The following is a 27,974-nucleotide window of genomic DNA, read 5'->3' as shown; positions in this document are numbered from 1 at the left end:
GTAGACCAAATGTCTGTATCAAAATGTCTGTAGACCAAATGTCTGTAGACCAAATGTCTGTAACAAAATGTCTGTAATAAAATGTCTTTAGACCAAATGTCTGTAGACAAAATGTCTGTAGACCAAATGTCTGTAGACCAAATATCTGTAGTCCAAAATTTGTGTAACAAAATCATCCTAGACGTTAAGTCTGAATAACAGTGAGTCTTCCAGACTTTTTTCTCGGGGATGCACTTAAAATTTTCGAGAGGGGGGGGGGGGCAGACACTGTTAAAAGTATATATTTTCTATGGGATGCCTGGAAGAAAATCTGCTGAAGAAAATAGTCAAAATACCTTAACAAGTATTTAAATTAGTATACAAATAAACATTTTAAAATAACTTTCTAATATTATTTGTTTAATTACTACTTCGTCATAAATGCATCATGGTTGTAGAAAGTTAAGTTATGTTATTTATAAGTAGCGTAATTAAAAAAATACAGAAGTATGAAAATAAATACATTTGTATCTTTTGTCTACAGAAGTCTGGGTGATAATATTCATAGTAGTGACACCTACACTGGTGAAATCACGCGTGACTGGGTATACGCACGGCTGATGGCTGCTTGTGTACTGAATGTTTATTGTTTGTTATGTATATTTTTGGTGTGTACTAAATGTTAATTGTAAGTACTGTTTATTGTGTGTACCGAATGTTTATTGTGTATCGAATGTTTATTGTGTGTGCTAAATGTTTATTGTGTGTATTGAATGATTGTGTACCGAATATTTATTGTGTGTACTGAATGTTTATTCTGTGTACCGAATGTTTATTTTGTGTATTGAATGTTTTTGTGTGTACTAAATGTTTGTTGTGTTTACTGAATGTTATTTATGTGTACTGATTGTTTATTATGTGTATTGAATGATTATTGTGTGTGGTAAAAATTTATTTTGTGTATTTAATGATTATTGCTGACACTTCAACACAACCCTGTTCTTGTCACAAGTTCCTTACAAGTTCTCAAAAAAGAAACACATTTTCAAGCGAAACAAAAATTTGAGTTGATTTTATAGAATCTGTATCGTAAAAATAGAAATAAAATATTATAATCTCAGGAAACTTATTTTATTGCTTGATGAGCTGTGGAGAGGGTAGACTTGAGCGTGCTGGATCAATCGTGGACTGTTACACTGGGCGATAGGACCGTGGCATCTCTGGAATATATTTTTTATCACTGGTGTATCATATGTGGGACTGTAAGACTGTAGACTGCGTAAGATAGGAAATGATTTAAACGTAGAGAGATAGAGAGGGAAGGAAATGTATAGAGAGATACAGAGTGAAGTTTTTATATGTGTAAAACAACTAGTTTAACAAATGAAGACGGGTAATAGTGAATATACTTTGAGAAAGTGATGAATTTAAAATAGATGCCACGATTTCAGCATACTACACTTGTAAGCAAACTTTAAAATAAGAAGCTGAATTAAGTTTTCAATGAGCCTCGTAACTTATAAAAATAGAAACCTCTTCTCTATATTTATTTAAAATTCCGGCTAATACCCAAAGTAACAGCACAAACAGGTGTCCCAAAATCATATCACTGAGGAATAAGGTTAACATTTGTCAAGTGTTTTGAAGAGATAGATAAGCACATTTAAAGGAGAATTATACATTACTTGGACGGTGTGGCCAAACTGTAGACCATACAAATGCTAACCCAAAAGTCTTGACTTCGAATCCTGGTTTAAGACCATTAATCGCGTGGCAGCTAGCCCGAATGTCTCGAGTTCGGATCCTGGTTCAAGACCGTTAACCGTATGACAGCTAGCCCGAATGTCTCGAGTTCGGATCGCGGACTGGAATGAGTACGATGTTTCTGAGTCATTCCAGCTCTAATCGGTACCTTTCTCACATCAGGGAAAATATACTCGACCAAGCGTATTTAGTGCTGACAACGCTACCTGTTCTTATGCTAAGGTCACAGAAACATGTAACTACATCATGCCCCGTGTGAACTCTACTTCCCTTGCCCTGTGGACCATTCTTAAGTTAACGTATACGTTACTTCTGTAGGCAACATGACATATGGATTATTTGGTCAGCAATATGAAATGCAACTAGTAATTCGCGTAATGTGGGTAATACTAAAGGGAGCAAAGAACAAGTCATACTAGCGAAACGGAAAGCCTACAACATTTTTTATTTTTATGCTTGACGTGTAATAAACTGTTTGTACTAGTAAATAACAGAATGTGTAATCCAACAAAATCATTCTGTGGTGGCTACAAGACGCTGGGGTGAGGGGGGGGGGACTTAACACACCATCAAAGCTACAAAAATGTGGCTGTATACAAACGGTGTGTCTAATCAAGAAAGAAACAAAATTGTGAGGGTGATCCAAAAAAAATAATCCTACGTGGTTCCTGACAGAAGAAGCTCATCTCTTGGAGACAGCTGACGTCGTTGAGCTTCCAGTTGTGGCGGAGGTGGGCGCAGTTCTCGGAGCGGTTCCAGTTGTCTGGCTGGTTGTCGTCCCAGAGATCTGACACGGAGGCCGTCGTGTTGTCCGTCCACGTCCAGGTTGTCAAGCCTTGTCGGATCAGGCCAACCCAGGAGGTGGCTGAGGGTTGGTGGGTGGGTAGATGGGTCAGTAGGGGTGTGGTGTGAGGGTGGGTAGAGGGGTGGGTAGATGGGTCAGTAGTGGTGTGGTGTGAGGGTGGGTAGAGGGGTGGGTAGATGGGTCAGTAGGGGTGTGAGGAGTGGGTAGAGGTCTGGGTAGAGGGGTGGGTAGAAGTGGGGTTGGTAGGTGGGTGGATGGATGGGTCAGTAGGGGTGTGGTGTGAGGGGTGGGTAGAGGGGTGGGTAGATGGGTCAGTAGGGGTGTGGTGTGAGGGTGGGTAGAGGGGTGGATAGATGGGTCAGTAGGGGTGTGGTGTGAGGGGTGGGTAGAGGGGTGGGTAGATGGGTCAGTAGGGGTGTGGTGTGAGGGGTGGGTAGATGGGTCAGTAGGGGTGTTGTGTGAGGGGTGGGTAGAGGTGTGATGGGGTGGGTAGATGGGTCAGTAGGGGTATTGTGTGAGGGGTGGGTAGATGGGTCAGTAGGGGTGTTGTGTGAGGGGTGGGTAGAGGTGTGATGGGGTGGGTAGATGGGTCAGTAGGGGTATTGTGTGAGGGGTAGAGGTATGGTGTGGTGGGTAGAGGTGTTGTTTGGACGGGCGGAAGGGGAGTATAAGTGATATTTGGAGGGGTTCCTAATGTGGTGTTTAGGGGTGGGTAGAGGTGTGGTGTGGAGGCGTGGGGTGGGGTGGGTAGGATGTGGTGTGGAGGGGTGGTTAGGGTGTGATGTGGAGGGGTATGTAGAGTTGTGGTGAGGAGGGGTAGGTGGAGGTGTGGTGTGAAGGGGTGGGTAGGGTGTGGTGTGGAGGTGTGGGGTGGGGTGGGGCGGATAGAGGTGTTGTGTGAGGGGTGGGTAGAGGTGTGGTGGGATGGGTAGAGGTGTGGTGTGGAGGGGTGGGGTGGGTTAACATCTACTAGGTATCAACATGTGAAGTAAGGGTAAACATCTACTCGGTATCAACATGTGTGAACTAAGTGTTAACATGTACTCACTGTTTCGGTTGATACCGTGCATATAGCTGCTCAGCCTGGCCAAACTAATGTAGTTCAAATGCACAGGTAGTGACCCAGACAGGTATAGTGATTTACATAATCCCTGAAGCAAAGAAACGACTTTAAAAGTATCAAAATGTAGCGTGTTTAAAATTAAAAAGTTACATAACGGTTTTAAAAATGGCACGGGCCTTGAACTTGTCCTTTCTTGTGTACATCACTGTAATGTGCCAAGAGTCAGCAAGCAAAGTAAAAATACATCACATTTCTAATAGTTAGCTAGACCTAACTATGCTTCAGCGAAAGCAAAAAAACACATCACATTTGTAATAGTTAGCTAGACCTACCCATGCTTCAGCAAAATTGTACTTCATGTTGAAAAAAGTGTAGCAGTTGCGACCTATCTTCACTGAATGGACCCATTGACACCCTACACAAAACACAGAAAGGTCAAAGTTCACGTTGAGATGATGAGTACAAGTAAACTCCTCTTTAACCAATTTATACGACTCTAACACCATGTATACGACTTTAACACAATGTATAAGGCTCTTTCCCAATGTATCAGCTCTATTGACCGTTAGGTTTAAAGAGGATTATTTAATTTGTGTTATATTGTGCCTGAAATTAATCATTAACATATCTCTAATACTGGCTAATAACTATCTCGACAAAATACTTTACGTGCAAACAATGCTATTTTTAATCATGTCTAGACCTAGATCTAGGGGTTTATAAAAATAAACACACGCATTTAACACATGGATTAACTAAAATAAGAACAGTACTTGTTAGTTACAATGAAATCCGTCTTTTGTAAATGTATATCACGTCGGTTAATTTAGTAACAAGAAAAACGACATAAAACTACCTGAATTTTCCGTAGCCACAATCGAACTAACCAACAAAAAAATAACCAAGTTTGTAAACAGCATTGTTGTGTCGGTCAGAACGACATTTCAAAACATGAACACGTTTGTTAAAAATATGGAATGTAAATAACATAACACAACATAGAACAAAACATTCCTCACATAAAAAATTTAAAGGGTTTGAAAGTAAAATATAGTTAAAATCAAATAATAAAAAAATTGTAAAAATAAATGAATATAATCCTTTTTAGTTATTAATACAAATGAAACTAAATTACTTACTCTATTATTTAATTAATTTGTTGCTGATATTGGTATAATTTTATCATCAGCTCCTGCTTTCATATGAAAATAAACATTAATCCAATCTTTTCAGTTTGGTTTTAATTTTACTTTAAACGCTGCTGAAATAATTGTATGTTTTAAGTCGATATATTTTGCTTTCGTCATGCCATTCGCTTTGTTATGCCCCGCCAAATAGTCTTGATCAGTAACAGGTTTGACATTACCATGACATTCCACGAGGGTGCGTCTCGTGTCAAAGACAGGGTCAACGAAATGTCAAGAGATTGGCCAACACTTCAGAAAATGAGTTAATAGATGCAAACGGTCATACAAATCATACAACATGCTTCGAAAACTGAACAACCCACTCGTGCATTGGTCGTGTATTATCTCATTTGTCAAAATTTTAACATGTTTTAGACAGAGGATACTCAAATAACAGTTTATTAATACTTAAAATGTTTTGGAACTTTTTTAGTGAGATTTCTGGGGGCGTATACATTTTGCCGTTTTAGTTCAAGGGGATTCTCAAATTATGATGTTATGTTTTTGTAAAGCTAAAATGTTTAATGCGTTTTATGAATAAAAAAGTTGTTTTCTACTAAAGAAACAGAATAAGTCAAATCTTATCACTGTGTATTAAAGATACATGAAGCAGTTTGTATGCGTTGTTTTCTTTTAATTGAGTTTTGGAACGCTGTGTAAGTTTAATATTTAAATTTTGAAATAGCTTGAATTTAAACGTAATATTTAGAACCTTTCAAAATATTGTTTTTTAGTTTTATCATTCGGTAATCTAAAATTCAAATTATCTTAATTTAATTCTAAACTGACTATAAAACAGCTGCTTGCTTCTAGCTGTAAGACATCTGACTTCGAACTTGTATCAAAAAACAAGAACAGAAACAAGATTCACCATCTTCAATACAGAAAGCAGTACCATGAAATCCATCGTCTTCTTCCTTTGTTTAGGGCTGCTGTTTGCCGTGTTAGCTGCTGATGTGGCGAGCCTAGATGTAAGTATGGTACTTTTATAAGTAAACGTAAATTTCGAGCTTGTGATTGATACATTACGTTTCGAGAGTTGGTGGTTTGCGGTTTAATCAAACAACTCTATTTCACCCAAGTTTGTTTCTATTTAGTCATTGCATTCCGTTATACGTGATACATTTTGAGACCCGAGTTTAAAAAGTTATCTGCCCTTGTGTTGCTGTGTGACCCTAGCGTGCGTTTCTTCGTGTTACTCACCAAATCAGTTATTTACCTATCACTGTCTGGGTTATAGTGCATGTAATACTTCACAATTCGCTGGTGATGAATGTAAGAGCTCTATCTTTAGTCTACTAACTTTTACTGAAACTTTTTTTTACTTTAGCCAAAGGTTCCAATGTTTGCATTTATTTTAAGCATTAAACAAACCTACATTATCTGAAGCTATATTCATTAAATGCTTCTGTGCCTTGATAAAGCTATTTCTACTTTAATATCATGATGTATATCACGATATCAAATATTTCTACTTTGGTATTAGAAATGTTATATAGTGATCGCGATTCTGTAACCTCATCCTTAAAATTATTATACTACAAAACTCGAAAAACCCAAATGTGATTACCTAACATTTTCAATAACTGCATATTGGATAATTCTGATTTTAGCTAATTTGCTAAAATATAAAGGGTAGGTATATAACTATATAACTATATAACTATATATATATATATATATATATATATATATATATATATATATATATATATATTGTTTAAATATTCGATCCACCACTAGTTGCAGATATATTGGTTCCAGTATTGTATTAAATAAGTTACTCTTTATTCGGTTTGAAATTTTGATAACTTAAAATAGAATTACTATAACATATAAACGCTATGTCGACAGGACGGCAAGGCTGGGCTGACTGAAGTGGGGAAAGAGCTTGTGGAGATTTAGGCTAAGGACGCTGGAGATCAAACTGTGGCCAAACGAATTCTGTGCCCTCCTATTTGTGACTAGGATGAATAACCTTGTCTATTTGATGGGACAATAAAGTTTGGACCCTGACAAGTTTTGATGTTGAGTAATTGTTTGTCATTTTGATGGGCCAATAACATTTTGACCCTGAGAAGTTTTTATGTTGAGTTATTGTTTGTTATTTTGATGGGCCAATAAAATTTGGATCCTGAGAAGTTTTGATGTTGAGTTATTGTTTATCGTGTACACACGTTGTTTTGTTGTACAACTTTGATTCATCGAAGACAGATTTAGTCGGCGTTTTAATTTAACTAAATTTAAAAACATCACTTTAACACAAAGTAGCCTATAAAATCATTTACAATTGCCTTTTTTTTATTTTCGGAACAAACCAAATTAAAATATATATTTTGTTGTTTCTTATGATTCAATAATTAGACAATACGAACCTTGTAAGAAGTAGTTGTTTTTAGTTTCTTAACAAATTATAATAATAAATCAATTACATTTAAAATACAGCGTTACCAAACGAATTCTGTCTATTTGTATCCATCTTTACCTAATTTACACTCGGAATGACCTCCAACCTTTGACTTTTTAAATATGAAACGAAATTTGCGATAAAATACCGTTAAACCACTATTAGTGCCTACATTAAAGTTAGAAGACTGTCAAACAACATTCGTAATCACCATCTCGGCCAACTGATAGATAATATATACATTAAATTAACATCTAGATCTAATTAGTTTTAAAAAATAGGCATCTGCAAATGGCAAAAACAGGGTTAATAACAAGTTTTCACACGCATTGCTATCACACACTCGGCAAATTGTAAATTTTACAATATATAAACTTACAGTAGTTATATATTTTGTAAGTGTTAGAGTGGAATGGTACGGCGGTAGCGCGTTCGACTGCTGACCCAATTGTTCTCGGATTGAGAATGGAATCCTCACAGCCGTAATGGCTGTCTGATTCATGTTCAGGTAAAGTAAAGGGGACAGGGGATAGAGTCTACCATACTTGCATTATTATGCTGAGAGACAGTGTAAGGTTTATCTACTGAATCGTCGTGGTACACACACAGACACACACAGACGCACACACAGACATACACACATATGGATAGACATATATATATATATATATATATATATATATATATATATATATATATATATATATATATATATATATATATATATATATGGTTCCCAGACAAAACATCTCATGTCATGGGTTTATAATCATGAAAAATCCTACCACATGTGATGGACGAAACTATATTAAAGAGTTAGCTATACTAAATGCTATGAGTGGAGTGTAAAATCTATGAAAACACACCTACGCTTTGTTGACGGAGAAGGAATAGTGTTAATTATAGGATATCCGTGCACAGTGAGTGTAGGCGAGAGAGCTAGGTTATTATTATAAAATTTAGAGTCCTCTGCTTTGATGGTGTGTAGCTCGATGTTGAGAAATTAGTAGTTGGCTGAGGTCGTCTGTCGCATGAGTTTGACGAAGCCACTTGTAGAGGGAATACCGTTGAAGTCGGTGCCCTGTGAAAATGGCCCGGGACAAATCGACCCCGTCAAAACGGCCCTGTTAATATGACCCCGTCAAAACGGCCCTGTTAATATAACCCCGTCAAATCGACCCCCGACAAAACGACCCAAATAGGCCCCGGACATACTGGCTCCCGACATAAGGGCTCACAACAAATGGGCTCCCGACAAATGGGCTCATGACATATTGGCTACCGACAAAAGGACTTCCGACATATTGGCTCCAAACAAATGAATGGCATGACCACTGTTGGCATTAAAGTAACCATTTTGTCCTACCTCCACTACTACTATAACCTCTTTTTAATGCCTGAATGAAATAGTTTTTCATGAACCAACATCAATTCACAAACAAACATACAAATCAAACTCTTAACAGCTAAACTCTACCAATTTTAAAATTTTGATGTTTAATTTGCAACAGTAAAGATCTGTTGCATAAAAGCGAGCACAGAAGTGAAAATGTACGATATACATGATGTTTACAGGATAACAGCATTTTGTTTTGATAACCTACAAGCATACTGCAGATAGGAAGGTATAGCGTGGACCCTTCTCCCCACACACTGAGTTGGAACAGCCTATAACAGATTCAATTATGGAAGTCATAGATAGATGGCCCTTAAATTAAAACATACTATATTTTATAATGCATAAACTAATATAAAAATAAGGCCTGCCGAACAAGAGATGCATACGTTGTATTACCTAAGAGTGTTGGATAAGCTAACTGTAAAGAATATTGATGAAGGGGTCCCACGGGCAGGTGTCATATTCAATGAGACCTCTTTGCCGTGAGACTTAGTCTCTACAGAAACGGTATTGTCAGTGGTCCTTTTGTCTGGAGCCAAATTGACAGGAGCCTTTTTGTCGTGAGCCAAAATGACGCGAGCCTATTTGTCGGGAGTCGTAATGACTGGGGCCGTTTTGTGGAGAAACTAAATGACGGGAGCCCGATATGTCGGGAGCCAAAATAACGGGAGCCTAATTGTCAGGAGCCTTATTGACTGGACCCCTTATGTCGGGAGCCTATATAACGGTAGCCTATTTGTCGGGAGCCCAATTGACTGGAGCCTATTTATCGGGAGCCTTTATGACGGGGTCCATATGTCGCTGGCCATTTTGACGGGGTCAATTTGACGGGGCTCTTATGTCGGGGCTGATTTGTCGGGGTCGTTTTGACGGGGCCGTTTTGTCATTGGCCGTTTTGACGCCACACGGTTGAAGTCATAATTGTAGTCACAAGAGGTAGTGTGTTACTTTATGTGCAGACGTCAATCATGTCTTCCATTTATTGATTAATTAGTCGCAACATTATTTTCTGCACATAATGATCAGAGATCGCCAGCCCCCCCCCCCCCCCTTGCCTTCATCTATAGCTATTGTAGTGTAATTAAGAAAAAAAAAATATGGAGCAAAAAAAATTCTTTGTAGGGTAAAAGTCAAGACGATGTAACAATGGTGTTGTAGACAGGACAGGGATTTCAAGTGCTTTATCATTATTTATTCAAGTACTGTCACTTAGTCCCAGTGCAAGACGTGCAATGAACGGACACCAGATGCTTAGATAGACGAGATGAATTCGCGACTCAAGTTACACTAACGCCAGGGCGTTAAACAAAGCCAGACAGATGGACAGACAGACAGACAGACAGACAGACAGACAGACAGACAGACAGACAGACAGACAGACAGACAGACAGACAGACAGACAGACAGACAGACAGACAGACAGACAGACAGACAGACAGACAGACAGACAGACAGACAGACAGACAGACAGACAGACAGACAGACAGACAGACAGACAGACAGACAGACAGACAGACAGACAGACAGACAGACAGACAGACAGACAGACAGACAGACAGACAGACAGACAGACAGACAGACAGACAGACAGACAGACAGACAGACAGACAGACAGACAGACAGACAGACAGACAGACAGACAGACAGACAGACAGACAGACAGACAGACAGACAGACAGACAGACAGACAGACAGACAGACAGACAGACAGACAGACAGACAGACAGACAGACAGACAGACAGACAGACAGACAGACAGACAGACAGACAGACAGACAGACAGACAGACAGACAGACAGACAGACAGACAGACAGACAGACAGACAGACAGACAGACAGACAGACAGACAGACAGACAGACAGACAGGCAGGCAGGCAGGCAGGCAGGCAGGCAGGCAGGCAGGCAGGCAGGCAGGCAAGCAGGCAGGAAAGGAGACAGGCAGGCAAGCAGGCAGGCAAGGAGACAGGCAGGCAGGTAAGCAGACAAACAGACAGACAGACAGACAGACAGACTGACGGACAGACAGACGGACGGACAGACGGACAGACGGACAGACAGACAGACAGACAGACGGACAGACGGTACGGACGGACAGACAGTTATACTAGCGCCGAAGTATATTAACTACAATGTATTGCTACCCTAACCATCACGCCTAAATACTAGATATGCTGCACGTATTATTTAATCACCTCCATTACTGATGGGCTTGTTTAAATGATATAACGACAATAATTAAGTTAATTGATGCAACGAGATCAAATATGCATCAGATAACAGATTGAAAACACGAACAAACAAAAGCTGTTGCAACTTCGTAAACTCACCTGTCTTATACAAGTATCAATCAATTTCCCTTCTCTTTGTCTTTCCACATGTTGGGTATTAATTACACAATACAAACATGCACTGACAAGGTAAGTTTAGTGCACCGCATGATAATTTGCTTTTGAGAATAGACAATTGAGGTGAGATAATATAAAGAATGAACACTTATGAAAAGTGTTTGCACTGTTTTGAACTTATTGTCAGACATGCAGGAATTCGAAATGCAAATAAAAAGTATTAAAATATATTATTAAAAAAAGTTGGCATTTTGTGATGCAAGATTTTCATCACAATGTCAACCTAACCTTAAAACTAGTCATTAAAATATCTCGTAAAATACATGCACTAATTTCAATAGCTATATGTATGGCCGATCATAATGTACCTACTGCATTAATTGGTAATTTTATCATTATCTTTTACCGTTCGTGCCCAAGACACATGGTACAGATGAAGTAGATTTTTACTGATTTTACTTAGTGAGTTAGGTACTCATACGAGCTGTGTAAACTTACAATGGCTCTCAAATTATTCTTTTATGTTACGTTGTGCAGGAAATATAAGTGTACTAGCTTAAATGTGTGTGTGTACTTTTTCATAAACTTGAATTTTTATTTCTAATGAAAAAAATAAAAATAACAAATGAATGTGAGTGCCATTTAGAGTTAAGTGAAGCTAGTCATGGCCATAGCCACAGCAATCTGTACAACGAGGGAAGCTAATGATTTACAAAAGTGAAAGTAAAATATAAACATTATATTGTATTATTATTAATATCATTACAAATAGTTAATTCTTGATGAGCTAGTAACATTAAAAGTTCTAATGTCCGTTGCTGTTTTCCTTTAAAAGAACAATAAAGGTACATAAGTGTTGAATGCAGCTACACGATGTAGTATTGAATAGGTTAACCCCCTTAGTTTATTTTATTTTTTTATTTTTTTCCCACGTTTTCTTTAACTTGCTTTCGTCTCTGTCTTTCCAATCAAATCTTGCGATCGAAATTTCTGGCACTTCCCAGTTAGCTAGCGCGCTGAAATTTCCAGGAAAGCTTTGTTTTGGATGACAATAGAATATTCAATTGTTATTATTACTTAATTGATCCATGGAAACATTTTATTGAGCATTTTAGAGCGCTATATAATTGTAGTAAAAACGTGGAGAAATAGGGACATAACCCAGTAACTGTAATTTGATGAAAGCAAGGTTCGGTACTCTCCCTCTTTGCTTACTGAGTAGTGTTCATGCGGTGTTTGTGTACAAACAACCGTAACAACTGGTGGCCTGTATGGGGGAGACGATGTGGTCGAGTGGTTGGGCACACGATTGCTAATCCACTCGACACGGGTTCAAGGCACGTGATTTTCTTACAGTTTCTAATACTGTTGACTCTCTACAAGCTCCCTAATAAAAGTCAATAGTATTATCTAATCAATAGTAATATAACTTTTACTTCGGCGCCCCACGTTTTTCATCGCTTATAGTAGAGTGATCGCTTGCATTATTGTGATGTATAGCATTTATTTTCTACTTTTTAGTTCAATCAGAAAACGTGGGTTTTTTTAAACTTTTTTAATGATAATTATTTATCTTTTTACTTTCTCGTACATACGAAGTATAGAGAAAGTATTGTAATGGTGCAAAAAAAGAAAAATCGAGATTTTTACAAATCTCGACGTTTTACACCTCACTGATACGGAAAAACATAATTTTGCAATCTTGTCCGTATGTCTGTGTGTCTGTCTGTCTGTCTGTGTGTAAACACGATGACTTAAGTACCGTTACAGCTAGGTTAATGAAATTTCATATATAAGTATTTTATAAAAATCGTAGATCCGTATCGACTTTTGAGCGATTTCCGATAACTGGAAGTGGTAGTTATCCTACTTTGAATTTTTCAAAAGCCTATAATTTGAGTACTATTTCAGAAAGATAAATAAAATTTCACACGTAAGTAAAAGATCTATTTCTCTACCTTCTTTCAAATTTTGAGTAATTTCCGTTGACGGAAGTAGTAATTTAGGCTATTTCCGATTTCTCAAAAAACGCTCGTAAATTTATAAAGTACTTATAATATTGCGCTCTATTATATACATTTCTTTTTGGCGTTCGCTTGGTGCGCAATTCGTTTTTCTATGAGATTCTATTCTATTTTTAAAAGTTTAAGTAATTAAAAATCATGTCTATATTCCAAGTTATATAAGAATATTCGAGAAAGTTTAGAAAAAGAGATCTCTCCCGGTTTAATTTTTTCTCGAATACTGAGTACATAGGAAGTATTGTAATCGTGCACAAGAATTACATGCGTACATATATATATATATATATATATATATATATATATATATATATATATATATATATATATATATATATATATATATATATATATATATATATATATATATATATATATATCTTCTTGGATACCCTAGAAAACACCAAGCTGTAAGCGCGCCTAGCAGCCCCATCTCTTCCTCTCTAGGCATATCCCTACCACCCCACCCCCACATGGTCTGATGAGCTGTGGTTCACGCTAAATGTTTACAATCATAGAGCCGGGTTTAGTGACAGCTATTAGGGGCAGATAATTTAGTTTGAAACGATTTTAAACTTAGGAGAGGTAACTAAGAGGAGGCTGCTTTCACAGGGGGGGGGGGGTGTAAGGTAGGGTTTGGGGGAAAGGAGGGTGGGGGTAGTATCATCCTGTATCGTCGTAGTGTTTTAAAGCAAATATTTTCAGTGGCAGCACTGGTACTGTCGAATTCACAAATTATGAATTACTGAAAATAAAACAACTAAATAGCGGCATATGATACGCCGCGGGTCGGCGCGTATTGCATAACTTGTTACTTTTATTTGTACATATCTTAATGCTCTTCACAAGGCTGGGGTTATCTCGTTATGGAAGGGATCGATCAAATGTCAACAGTTTGAATGTCAACAGTATGAATGTCAACAGTATGAATGTCAACAGTTTGAATGTCAACAGTATGAATGTCAACAGTTTGAATGTCAACCGTTTGAATGTCAACAGTTTGAATGTCAACAGTATGAATGTCAACAGTATGAATGTCAACAGTACGAATGTCAACAGTATGAATGTCAACAGAATAACACATAAACATTTATGCTGAATAAATTCAGCTTGATGGTAATCATATTAAAGATAAATATCATTCATTAAACGCGTTATAGATAAGCATGAATTTTGTAACTACGTGTCTAAAACAGAATTTATGCTTCGATTGTTATTATGTGTCTTTTCTGTAAATTCATAGAGGTTCTCAAAATATGGTTTTATATATTTTACAGTGATCAAATAAAAGCCCCATCCGGCTTGTTCATTTGGGTAAATATATATGTATCTGTATGTACATAAGAATTGTTTTTATAAACATTTAACGGAATTAAAATAACATAAAATACGTCTTTTAACCCTTGTATATATTTTATTTTTAAGGCATAAACACATTAGTTGATTTTAACACCATATTTGTAGAGCCTTCAGGGTTCCCAAAGCTACTTGTATTTCAAGCATTGCTTGCCTAAATATGTAACTGGAATACTACATGGACGAAATTATAAACTTTGACATAATAGTTTTAAAATGTTATTTTAAAACTAAATATCAGCAGTCGGGTAAAAAAATAGACCAAAAATCGACTCCAATTCTTAATGTAGAAGAGCACTTTATTTTTACTTTGTTAAATTATTTAACAATATTTTCACAAATACTCCTTGGTCAAAAAAAACATTTTAAACTAAGACCGACTAAGACCGACTATCGTGTAATTAAAGATGTCTCCAAGTTTCAATGTAAAACTAGTTTGTAACAAAAGAATATGTAAAAAAAAAATCAACACAACATAGATACAAAATTTTCAAATAATTTATTTGAAGAGAAATCGTGAGAGCGTGAGAGCAGAATACTTTCATTCATCGTGGTCTCTTGAGATTCAAGTTTCCTCCAAATTATTTATTTGTAGTAAGTATTGATCTTTCGAATTTGACGCTGTGTAAAAATAAAATAAAAGTTGTTAAATTCATGAACGTAGTAGCGGAATGGCTCAACTGAAAGGATTATTGTGAAATAATAGGGTAGTGAAAAACAATCAGGGCTTGGCGCGGTGGACTCGGTAAAGTTCAAACTTGTCTAACCGAAGAGACTCGAGTTCGAAACCCCGGGCAGAGAGGTTGGGAACAGGGAACAGCAACCCTTCTTGTAGTTTGTGTTTGGTTGGACAAAGGCAATGGGGGGAAATTCATAAAGAAAAGCAGGCTGAATTTGGAGTCAACGGCCTGTAAGGCGCATAACATGTGTTGATAGCATAAGAATGTGATCTTGAGAAAAGATGTGGTATTGTGAAATAAATGTGACTTTGAGAAATAGCGTAAACGTGATAAAACATAAGATGATGTACTGTTCTGTAGGCTACAGTAGTTACATATTATTTTTAAAAAAAATCAAAATCCAATTGGATTTCCCAAAAAAAAAAGAAAACATTTAGAATAATTGATTTATCACTTGAAATGCTATCTCCATCATGTTGATCTCTTTAAGTAATTTTTCTTACTCTTTGTTTATCTTCCACTCCTTTCTTATTCAGAAAACGCTTCTTGTTTGCTAGTTTTAGAACAAGCACATTATCCTGTAAATAGTATATTATTGTGTTAAGCATAATAACTAAAATATAAATATATTGTAATCCGTTTATCTGGTAGGCCTTTAAGCGTTGTCATACTTAAGACATTGATATTCCATTCAATAGAAATGCGTGTAGAACAACGCTTTTGTAGCTATGGTCAAATGAGCGTAAACCTTAAACACTACCCTCAGACCCTACAGGAGAACCGCAACTTACTTTCTAAAAGAAAACTGTTCAAATTAAAATATAATGTTTATACTACCCTCTTTATAAGTTTTCTTTTTAAAAAAAATGTTTCTAGTTGTGCATGTGTTCAAAAAAATATTTCAAAACATAAAGACTTCGGAAACAATCTATTAAATTTGTCTTGAGAACTAGAAAATCTGCACTTTAAACACCAAATACATTACATTACTTACATCTTCAGTTGTCGCTTCAAATGACAAAGAAACTGTTAGCAGTAGACCAATGCACAAGAGAAGAACGGACAATTTCATTGTGTTGCCTGTAATAAATTACTGATGTTATATATATATATATATATATATATATATATATATATATATATATATATATATATATATATATATATATATATATATATATATATATATATATATTTATATATATATATATATATATATATATATATATATATATATATATATATATATATATATATATATATATATACAGAGAGAGAGAGAGAGAGAGAGAGAGAGAGTTACACTTACTTTGCAAATAAATATTTGATTGGACATGATTCTAGTTAGCTTTTATAGATATCCCATAATCCCCTTATTAATATTAATTAATACTTAACAAATAGAAAGATATCAAAATGTCGTTATATTTTGTATTGTGTTACGCACACCATAATAATATGAAAACCGTGCATACATGTGTCTTTGATATTATAATTTCGGACATACATACACACGAACATATATTTAAATATATATATATATATATATATATATATATATATATATATATATATATATATATATATATATATATATATATATATAATACCTGTTCCCGTGTTGCCCATGGCACATGGCGCAGCTGAAGCTAAGATAATGTGGTCAGCGCTATGGCTGGCCGTATTTGTTTCCCTAACGTGAGTTAGGTACCCAACGGAGCTGGTTAAACTCAGTGACGTCCTTCTGATTTCAACCCACATTGAAATTCGAGACTTTAGGGTATATAGTCTAGCGCTCTGCTCAAATTCTTTTCGGGCCAGAAATTATCGTGTTCAAACCGCTTTCATCTCGTTTTAAATCCACCTATAATTGAAGTGCAGCTTTATATCCTGTAGCTCAGCCAAAATGATATGAAACTAGATAGCTTAATTTGTGTAGTGGTTTCCCGTGTTGGTTTTATTTTTAATTTTTTTTTTGTATTAAAGGCCTACATTTTAATTTTCAATAAATTTCTTTGTATTAGTATGTAATTTGGTGGAATACATTACGGTTTAAGGGGCGTTCATAAATAACATCATTTTTTTAAGAAGGTGGGACTTAAGTGGCATCAGAGATGTTCCTCCCACCCCAGTTGTAACAATATGTAGCCCCAAATTACAAATTTTCACAATATCCACGCCCAGTTATGCATCGTTACAATTTGCCCCCCTCCCTCCGTTACATATTATCATAATGTGTCGTCCCACCCCTTTTCACATTGTTAAGATCATCGCGCCCGCAAATAATACATCCTAACAAAATGAAACACCCTCCAGCTATACATCGTCACAATGTATCTCCCCCCCCCCCCTTCGCACTTTACACCTCTATCTGCATTGATTACAACTGAAACACGTTCTATCAAATATGAAAAAAAAAATTGTTACACTTTTTTTATTGCAAGAGCTGGACATCACACTTCCTGAACCATCACCCTATCCCCATTAAACATCTTCCACCCATCCCCCACTTAGCGTAGCGAGGGGGGGGGGGGGGCGAGGGGTGCGGATCGTACCGGGTGGCACCATTTAGGGGGGGTGACACCAAGGCAAAATATAACAAAATATATAGAGAAAAATGATAATTCCACTTAATTGATTAATTCGAGTGTTAAAAAGTCTTTTAAGAGCAGATTTGACAAATCCCGACAGGGGTGGAAAGGGGAGGGGTGTAAATCGAAAGTTTGAGGGGGGGGGGGACGCAAATCGAAAGTTTGAGGGGCGGGGGGGTGCAAATCGAACGTTTGCGGGGGGGATGCAAATCGAAAATTGAGTTTGTCCCCGGAAGGGTCGCTACGCCTCTAGGGTTGACACCATTAATTGCCACCCCGGGTGACACACGACCTCGCTACGCCACTGCCCCAACGCTTCCCCTTGGTGAGTAGCGCATTGAACAACATAAATATTGATTTTCTATGTGAAGCGCGACAACTCTATTAATATTTTCGATAACATCGACCAAGCTTGGTTACTTACTCTTATGAGAGGATAATCTCAATATAGGATTGGGGTATGTCACGCCCCCCCCCCTCCCCATTACACTGTCAATATAGAACGCAATATTAAAATTAAATACGAAATATATATTTTAATCACCTGCCACCCACCGTATCATACATGGGTGGGTGAGGGCAATGGTTTTTATGAGGTAATACAATCGACCCAGCAACTAGAGGACCCATCAACTAGAGGACCCATCAGCTAGAGGACACATCAGCTAGAGGACCCGTCAATTAGAGGACCCATCAACTAGAGGACCCATCAACTAGAGGACCCAGCAACTAGAGGACCCGTCAACTAGAGGACCCATCAAATAGAGGACTCATTAACTAGAGGACCCATCAATTAGAGGACCTGTCAACTAGAGGACCCATCAACTAGAGGACCCATCAACTAGAGGACCCAGCAACTAGAGGACCCAGCAACTAGAGGACCCATCAACTAGAGGACCCATCAACTAGAGGACCCGTCAACTAGAGGACCCAGCAACTAGAGGACCCATCAACTAGAGGACCCATCAACTATAGGACCCATCAACTAGAGGACCCGTCAACTAGAAGACCCATCAACTAGAGGACACATCAACTAGAGGACCCAACAACTAGAGGACCCGTCAACTAGAGGACCATTCAACTAGAGGACCAATCAACTAGAGGACCCATCAACTAGAGGACTCTTCAACAAGATGATCAGACACGAATAGTGTCATGTAAGTGCTTAATTAGCGTGTTTGTGTGCACAGTAAACAAAAACAACGTATTACCAACCATCAACCACGACTAATCCAATATCTCACAACGAAACAACCAACGTCCACCAACCAACGAACCGCAACTAACACCACAAACCGACAACCAACTGTCGATTAAAAGCAAACGAACTACTACTAACACTATTAACCAACAACCAAACAACGAACCACAACTAACACCACAAACCGACAACCAACTGTCGATTAAAAGCAAACGAACTACAACTAACACCATTAACCAACCACCAAACAACGAACCACAACTAACACCACTAACCGACAACCGACCAACATAATACAACTACCCTTCTAACCCACTTACAGCCAATCACCAATGAGCCAGTTAATTGGCTAGCAACAGGAGACGCAAAGAAACCAGCAACTTAACCTGCTAGTCAGAACCCAACCTGTAGCCATCCCGATAGCCGGCAACCAACCAGCATCTAAACCAATAGTCCAGTGTCAACCCGGAAGTAGTAATTTATTACTTCTGAAACTGAATTTATAAAGTACTAATAATACTCCGCACTATTATACACATATTTTTCTCCATTCACTTGGTGAGCAATTTTTCTTCCGACGAGATTCTATTCTATTTTAAAAAGTTTTAGTGATTAAAAATGGATTAAAAATCATGGCTATATCCCGTGTTATGTAAGAATGTTCGAGAGAGTTTAGGGGAGATCACTACCTGTTTATTTTTTTCAGTACTTGAAATTTTTTGGGCTTATAAAATATTAGAGTTGCATGACTAAAAACCATTGCGCACCTAATGAATATGATAACGCGCGTATAATAATGGGGAATAGTTTGATGAGACCGCCTACTAATTTGGACACAATTTTGATAAATTAATAAAAAATCAATTAGGCATCCAATTAAGTCAAGTTTAAAATCATATTGCATTTATTTCATGTCTTGACCAACGTGCTAACTTTGAAACGAATCTGTCAGTTAAAAGTGCCTGAAATTTCGTTCGGGCGATTTGATCTAAAGAGACAGACTGACGATAGACTGACGACATATAGAGGAGAAAGTTAAATAAAAGCTGGCAATAAATAAAACATGATTTGTAATATTATAGACTAAAATCGAACATTAATTCCTGGATCACCACATAACATACATTATCAGCGGGTATTTAATTAACTAATTATGTAAGCGAAATCTAATAAATCTAACAGTCCTATCCTATATGTGGGTGATTTGCACAGTATTTGTGATCGAAAAGAATTATGTATCAAAGATCAAAACATCCCTGTTTTAAGTTTGTAATAAAGCATTAAAACTATTTAGTATGACAATACGTGAAGCCTTCGGTTGTGTAGAGGTATTTTAATGCATATAGTCTTTACTTGAAAAATGCATAGTATTGTTTAGTTGTGTTAGGCATTTAAAAAGACCATGTCAGTTTTTAATATTATATCCGCGACTTTTTGAAAAGTAATATCTATTGTTCACTGATTAGGTTTAGAATATTGCATTATACATTGTTAGGTGTTATCAGATCCTTATAGAGTCCCTCATGAATACTTGACGTGAATTACTGAAGCAGAAACGGGTATAAATACATATTTGTTAAGTGCTCATACAGTCTAAAGATAAAAAACAAAACACTATGTATGTTCAAATGAGAACTCAGTATATATATATATCAATATGTATAAATATATATATATATATATATATATATATATATATATATATATATATATATATATATATATATATAATATATATATATATATATATATATATATATATATATATATATATATATATATATATATATATATATATATATATGCCATGTTTCGTTTGAATCTTAACTTGTAATAACAATTCCACAATATTTGAACAGATATTTATTCGGAAGTGTGAAAGACCTTACCATGAAAACCATCACCATTTTTCTGTGCATTGGTCTCCTGTTGGCTTTTTCTGCAGCTTTAGAGGCAGAAGTTCAGGATGTAAGTCTGTTACTATTATACTGATATTTTGTTTCATTAATGTGGTACATTAAAATGTATAATAGAGTATTTTAACAGCTACTAGCTACACAGTCTTAGCTTAGTTCATCAGTTTTTCAAAAATATTATAACATTTCTCACATAACTTTTAACGAAATTCTAATACGATTATTTTTACAATTTCGAGATTTATTTTTGACGGCTAAAGAATATATTTACATTGAGACACTTTGGTAGTGTAAAATATGCGAATACATTTACATGTTTATATGTTTTAATCTTGAAACTTTGATTTTCCAACTGTTGATAAATTAATTCTACAACAGGGAAAACGGGTGTTACCCCGAGGAGAGATGAAATACGTGTATCCGTCGTTTTATGCTAGGGACAAGGACAGTGATGACCCCACTGTTGATGGTAGGATAGTTCGTTCCCCAGGATTTAAATTCAATGGATTGGATACATTAAAATATTAAATGAGTTTTCTTGTTGTTTGTTTAATTTATTTTTAATTAATAAACTTCAATTTTGAAAAAAATAAAACGCGAAACACTGCTTGAAATGGTAAAACAACTTGCACGGATGCTAAGCGTTGAAATAATTATGCAATACACGTATAACCGACTAGATCTACAAAAGAATATACCGGCAGATGATTTTGTTAGCTGAGATAGCAACACTCGCTAATTGTTTTGTTCATGTACCACGATAGTTCATCCAGGGAGAAAAGCAGGCCGATGTTCACGTCCAGAGGCGTAACGACCCCTCCCGGCGCCTAGGGACACTTTCAATTTGGCGCCACACCACCCCCACCCACCCACCCCCATATATTTGTTTTATATTTATTATTCAAAACTGCAGCTAAAATGAGCTTTTAATTTTTTTCAACCCATTTGGCGCCCCTTGGGTTGGCGCCCGGGTAACTCCCCCCCCCCCCCTTCGTCGCTACGCCTCTGTTTATGTCACCACACGGCACATCAATTGTTGACTTGATATACTCAATAAAACAAGGAAGAATGGTATATAAAGCAACAGCAGACATAGTAATAGACACATTATTTTTAAAAAAAAATAGGTGTGTGTGATGGTAGAGCTGGAATCGATTTGAATTTATCTTATCCGAGCCTGAGCAATCACATTTTCTATAAGATAGGCCAACCACTCATGTACAAACTGTGATCATTTAAGTCTGATCTATACTCTTGTTCCCTGATTAGAACATGTCTCTAACATACATGACCAGAGTAATTGCCGATAGGGATTGACTTTCAATTCAGTTGTAAATATAAACATGTTTGGTTGTCTTTTCATTGTATAAAGTATTTTTTGGATAAAATATATTATCTTCGTTTGTGCCATAAACTGCTTCAATACAAACTGAAGTTAAACCAATAGTCAGTTATAAAGCCAGAAAATTGTCGTGTTCTAATTAAGATACCTATACAAATAAAGAGGGAGTGAGCAAGGTAAAGTAAAATAAAAATGGTAGCTGCAGTGAGGTTGATACAATAAGTAATAAAACAGATAGTGTTAGTTACCTCACAAGTTAAAGACAGTTAAGTCAAGTTTAATATCAAATTGGACGTTTCGAACGAGTTTTTTTCTTTTGGATATCGTGGCATTTAAACAAGACGTGTTTTCACTGTCGAGCTAAGTCCAAAATTGTGTTACTGTTTGTCTTTATTTGTCTAATCTGTAATCACACTGTTGTGTGCTGACGAAGACCTTGGGTTGAAACGTCCGTAGTATTTGTAACTGTCTGTAACTTGTGAGGTAACTAACGCTAGGTATAGTATAAATGTTAATGTTGAAGTTGTATTCACCGTAGGGATTATGTATCGCTATTCAAACCCTAAGCTTAGCTAGATAGTTCACCTAGTAATATCAATTGCAACGAATATGACAGGGCAGATAGATTGTGATATAGTTTGATATACATTGATAACTCAACATTTTAATAACAAAGCAGCTAATCTAAAAATCATTTATGAATTAATGTTGATTTTTTTTACCGTGTACATAAATCCAATTAGTTGATTTGTGTCTGATTAATCAATTAGATGAACCCTGCATAATTGTGTAAAATTACACTTACCTCATGCGGGTGGTACGTGCGGTGTGTAATTTATGAAGGTACCTCAACACGTGACAGTGTACACATTTCGAGTGTGACTCGTGTTTAGTAGATGTTTGACAAAGTTAAAAATGTGTTATTGTAAGTAGAGTGAGTAAAACATAATTTTTAAGGTCCGATATTATCGGCTTAGTACCGACAAAAAAAAGTGTTATTGTAAGTGGAGTTAGTAAAATATATTTTTTAAGGTCCGATATCCTCGGCATGGAACCCATTGGTTGGATCGTTGTGTTAGCGGTGATGGGTGTCACAGTATGGGGGGAGGGGGGTCGTCGTAGTCGAGTCGGTAAAGCTCATGGTTGCTAACATTCGATAAGTCTCGAGTTCAAACCCTCTGGCAGATAAGGCTCAATGTGTTATAACACTAAAAATTCAGAACGAAGAAAAAGAAGTCACAATATGAAATTGACTTGGGGTGACAGTGCGTCTGTGTGACATTGTGGATGGGAGACACAATGTGTCAAAGAATTTGAATGTCAGTACAATAGTAGATCATAAGGTATGTTGTAAAAATATTACCTGCAATCTTTATTTAAATATTTTTTGCATGTGCTATGTTACGGTTTGTTTCCCTTTATCTTATCAGTATAGAGTATAGAGAAAGTTGTTAAAGTCTGCAAACAGTCTAACTAGAGATTTTGACTATTCTCGACCTTTTATAACACCTACATTTGGAAAAAAACTTAACTTTGCAATGTTTTCTGCATGTCTGTGTTTCTCAAGTTCCTCTAAAGCTGGTGACTTGCATGCCGTTTAAATTAGATAAACAAACAAAATGTCACTTATATGTATAACATAGAATGCGCAGGTTTCAAATTTTGAACGATTTCATTATTCCGGAAGTGATACTTTACTTGATTTCCGTGAAAATACGATAACTTGGGTACTGTTTCATTTAGGTATACGAATTTGTAGGTATATGTGCTTATATGTTATGCACAGAAAACTTTAAATTTTAAACTTACCTCCAATAAACAGAAGTGGTGCTTTACTCTATTATTTATTTTCTAAAATACCGATAATAATAGTACATTTCAAGTAGCTGGATGGAATTTAATACACAAGTGTAAGATCTTGATCTTTTGATTATGTAAAATCCTAAGTAACCGAAGTAGTACTCTACGTTATTCCGATATTTCAAATGGACAAAATAATATTAATATCTTGAAGTTTTCGTCAGGGATGGAAAATTGCGAGCAAAATTTCGACCATTACAACTGGACTATTTTATGTTTATGTTTCACGTAGTTCAAAACTTGATGTTTAATTACATTTTAATGTTAATTAATATATATATTTTATGAAGTACTAATTTTCCTCTCTCTTGTACTTACATAGTTTGCATGCATTTAGTGAGCAATCCTCTCTAACTTTGTCGTATACGAAGTATAGAGGAAGTATTGCCCGTGCAAAAATTCGATATCGACGTTTAACAACTCCCTGAGTTGAAAAAACTTAGTGTTGCCATTGTGTAGGCTATAAAATTTTATATATATGTAAGTGTGTGTCTGTGTGGGTGTGTGCCTGTAAACACGTTGAGTACCGTTACAGCTAGATTGATGAAATGTAATATATTATATAAATTTTGTAGTTCTGTATCAACTTTTCAGCGATTTCCTGTAACCTGAAAGGAGCTTATTCTGCTTTTGGGTTTTCAAAAGTCTGACACTTGAGTACTGTTACAGAAAGATAAACGAATTTTTACATATAATTAAGAAGAAATAATGTGTTGCCTTCTGTCGAATTTTTAGTAATTTCCGTTTACCGGAAATAGTAATTTACGCTATTTCGGATTTCACAAAAAAAACGCATACGAATTTTATGGTACTAATATTCCGCACTATTATACACACATTGTTTGCTATTCACTTGCTATGCATTTTTTTTTTCTACGCGATTCTATTCTATTTTAAAAAGTTGAAGTAATTTAAAACTGACTAAAAATCATGTCTATATCCCGGGACGCCAACCCCAGTAGCGTTATCCTAATATATAATTCCCCATGTGCGCACATCTCTCTCTCTCTCTCTCTTTCTCTCTCTGTCTGTCCGCAAAATATTGTCGCCGGACATCACGTCAGAAACGGCAGCGATATATGGAGAACTTTATACGGACTTTTGTTGAAAATAATATGTTAGATGTTTTAAATGTAAACCACAATTTTATTTAAAGAATAAAAATAAAAATTAAAGGCGTATTCGAATGTAGAGAAACAGTATTATTTATGCAACCGGAAAAGCAATAATATATGTGAAAAAGAACGCATAAAACTGTGACGTCACTATTGCTTATACATTAACTAATGACGTCATCTGCCGTGTTTAGAATAAAAAGAAATGAACTATTTCATTCAAATTTGATTTAGATCTACGTACACTATGAAATGTATACAATACAATTTTTCCGGCCTAAACTCATAAAATGTATTATATTTATTTGGATTCTAGATCTAGATATTATAGATTCATCTATTCAAATAATACATTTCTATACTAAAGTATTTCAGGCCTTAATTACTTTATTGAAATCTTTGTTTATCTATGCAATTTGCTAATCTCTATAATATATAAAGCAAAGTTGTCGGGTGCCCATAGGGCACTTCCCGGCGCCGCAGGCGCTTCAAATTTGGCAGGATCTTGCCTTGGGGCGACAGAACACGGGGGCCGGTTGGCCGAAAAGTCTACGATGAGGGGGTCAAAACTGACCTCGACTGACCGGTACCTTATATGAGCTTTAAATCGAAAAAAAATGTCCACGGAGGAACCTCTTCATAACTCCTGAGGTCGTAGACCGACCCTCGGGCGAATTAATTAAGCATTCAAATTCTCAATGTTTTCGAAAGCCTAAGCAAAGCTGGGCAGCATGCCTAGTATAAGAATATTCGAGAAAGTTTAGGGGAGATCACTCCCGATCCATTTTCCAAGTGATTCTTATAAAAAATAAGAATTAACAAAAGAAATTAATGGAAACTTTCTTTACCCAGTATGGTACTGGAAGTACTATCCCACATTCTGTTATATAGGACTACATGAGGGTGCTTGTCTAGAATATGTTGTCGTTTGATATATTTTCTAATAATATTAGATTTATTATGCAGCATATTGTCTACTATTTTGTCATGTGATGCATTATCTAATTTACTTCAAGGGATAAGTTATTTAACATCTTAGTATATGAAAATTAATTTAATAGTTCGTAATGTGATGTTTTAAAATAATTTCATGTCTTGCGATTATTTAATTAATTGTATGCATATTTTCAAAGTATGCAGCCATGTTAATGTAATACTTGATTCGTTTATCCTGTGAATTATAGTAAATTTAACACATTATTCTATACATTATTGTTTAGAGATGTGTAGCCGTAAGATTTTTATTAAACCATCTAATCGTTGTGCTGTGCATAGCTCGAGTTATGTAAAGATTTTTAGATTATGTGAATAATTTTTAAAATCATTATTAATACATGTATAGTTACTTTTTTTTCCTTTGCGTGTAATTTCAGGGACGCCTCTCCCTAAAGATCTTAAAACTATTTTTCTAGATGATCGTCAAAACATTGTGATCGTGAATACTTATTAAAACTCTTCTACAAAAGTTTAGCGTTGTTTTTTTCTTGGGCTTTTACACGAGTTGCACTAAGGTATATTATTAAAAAAATACAAAACATCTTTTAACTTTTGATGTAATTAAACTTTTGATTTACCAATGCGAACAAATACACGAACAGCCAGTCATCATGATAGATATTTTATTATGCTATACAACAAACACATCAGTACGGAATTCCAGTCTTTCTCTTCTTGGGGGCCAGCAGCTCAGCCTCCCTCTCCCCCACCCAGTCGGTATATTTTTTCTCCCCACGTTGAGCCATACGTTTGCCCTGTTGGTGAGAAAAATTAAGTTCAAAGTTCAAATGCAATAATTTTTTTTTTATTTCTTAGTATTTTGGTCGTGAGATAATTTGTGACGAAATAATGTTTGGATGAGATATTTTGTCCTTAGATATTTTATCCTGAGATAATGTGTCTTGCGATATTTGGTTCTGTGATATTTAGTCCTGAAATATTGTGTCCTGAGATATATTGTCCTAAGATATATTGTCCTGAGATATTTTGTTATCAAGATGATTTTTCCTGTAACCCTTTACACAAATAATTTTTGAAGCTATTTTGCAGAGCAATAAAATATTTAAATACATTCGTAATTCTTTTTTTTAAAAGAATTGCTTTAATTGTCAAATAGCAAAACTAAGGATATAAAACAATTTATTAAAGTTCATGAACGCATACAAGTATGATTAAAAACGTTAAGATGTAATTATTCCAGAATTTCTTGCACTCAGCATATTTTCAGATGAGCACTACTCCTCCATCTCTCGTCAACTGGCCTCACCCCAGTAAAATAATTTAAATTAAAAAATATATACTTAGCCAACCCAGGACAAGTTAGTCAGTCCCTCGAAAGTTTCAAGTGCACCCCCCCCCCCACCCTTAACATTAAGCATTGAAAGAAATTATGTGCAGGTCTATTCTTGTATATTGGCGTGCTGAAGTGCTTAACGAATGTCTACGAGATATGTTATGGGTAAACCTTTGGACTTGATGACCCGTTGATTTGACGGATCAGAAATTATAGCTTAATTAGATATCTAATTAGAAAAAAAAATATTATTGTATTTACATCCTGAGTTTCTGCCTCCCAAGAAGCTTCCCAAGTAGCAGAGACAGCAACCAAGAGACCTATACACAGGAACAAGACGATGGTTTTCATGTCTGGCACGCTTTGGAATAAGTATCTGTTTAAAAAAGGAATAACTTCAAGTAGGAATAACAAAAGCACGTATATATATATATATATATATATATATATATATATATATATATATATATATATATATATTTAACTAACGTGGATTTCTGAAGTTCTACGAAAGTCGAATGAAAATGTTAATGAGTAGTTGGTACTTATACACAATTTGTCAAAAGGTATGCGGGTAAGATATTAATGAGGAGATAACATAACGGAGGTTCTCAAAGCGTGTATAATGTGCTATTCGTTTTATGTTGAAACG

General features: G+C 35.9%; 1 protein-coding gene and 1 long non-coding RNA gene across 2 annotated transcripts; one reads left to right on the top strand and one right to left on the bottom strand.

Annotated features, from left to right (window-relative positions):
* Positions 1-1,097: 1,097 nt before the first annotated feature.
* LOC131936181 (perlucin) lies at positions 1,098-4,551 on the bottom strand. The gene is made up of 5 exons (XM_059293094.1): positions 4,468-4,551; positions 3,944-4,026; positions 3,597-3,699; positions 2,405-2,608; positions 1,098-1,199 (listed from the first exon to the last, which is right to left on the bottom strand). The coding sequence occupies exons 1-5, from the start codon at positions 4,529-4,531 to the stop codon at positions 1,171-1,173; spliced, it is 483 nt and encodes a 160-aa protein (XP_059149077.1). The 5' UTR covers positions 4,532-4,551; the 3' UTR covers positions 1,098-1,170.
* A 16,089-nt stretch (positions 4,552-20,640) lies between these two features.
* Positions 20,641-21,246, top strand: LOC131936226 (uncharacterized). The gene is made up of 2 exons (XR_009386031.1): positions 20,641-20,767; positions 21,094-21,246. It is a non-coding gene; the product is annotated as an uncharacterized LOC131936226 (long non-coding RNA).
* The last annotated feature ends 6,728 nt before the right edge of the window (positions 21,247-27,974 follow it).

The sequence above is a fragment of the Physella acuta genome, unplaced genomic scaffold (genome assembly GCF_028476545.2).
Source record: "Physella acuta isolate Inbredline_101_S28 unplaced genomic scaffold, ASM2847654v3 ptg000171l, whole genome shotgun sequence".
Taxonomy (NCBI): domain Eukaryota; kingdom Metazoa; phylum Mollusca; class Gastropoda; family Physidae; genus Physella; species Physella acuta.
This window is presented reverse-complemented; position numbering and strand designations above follow the sequence as displayed.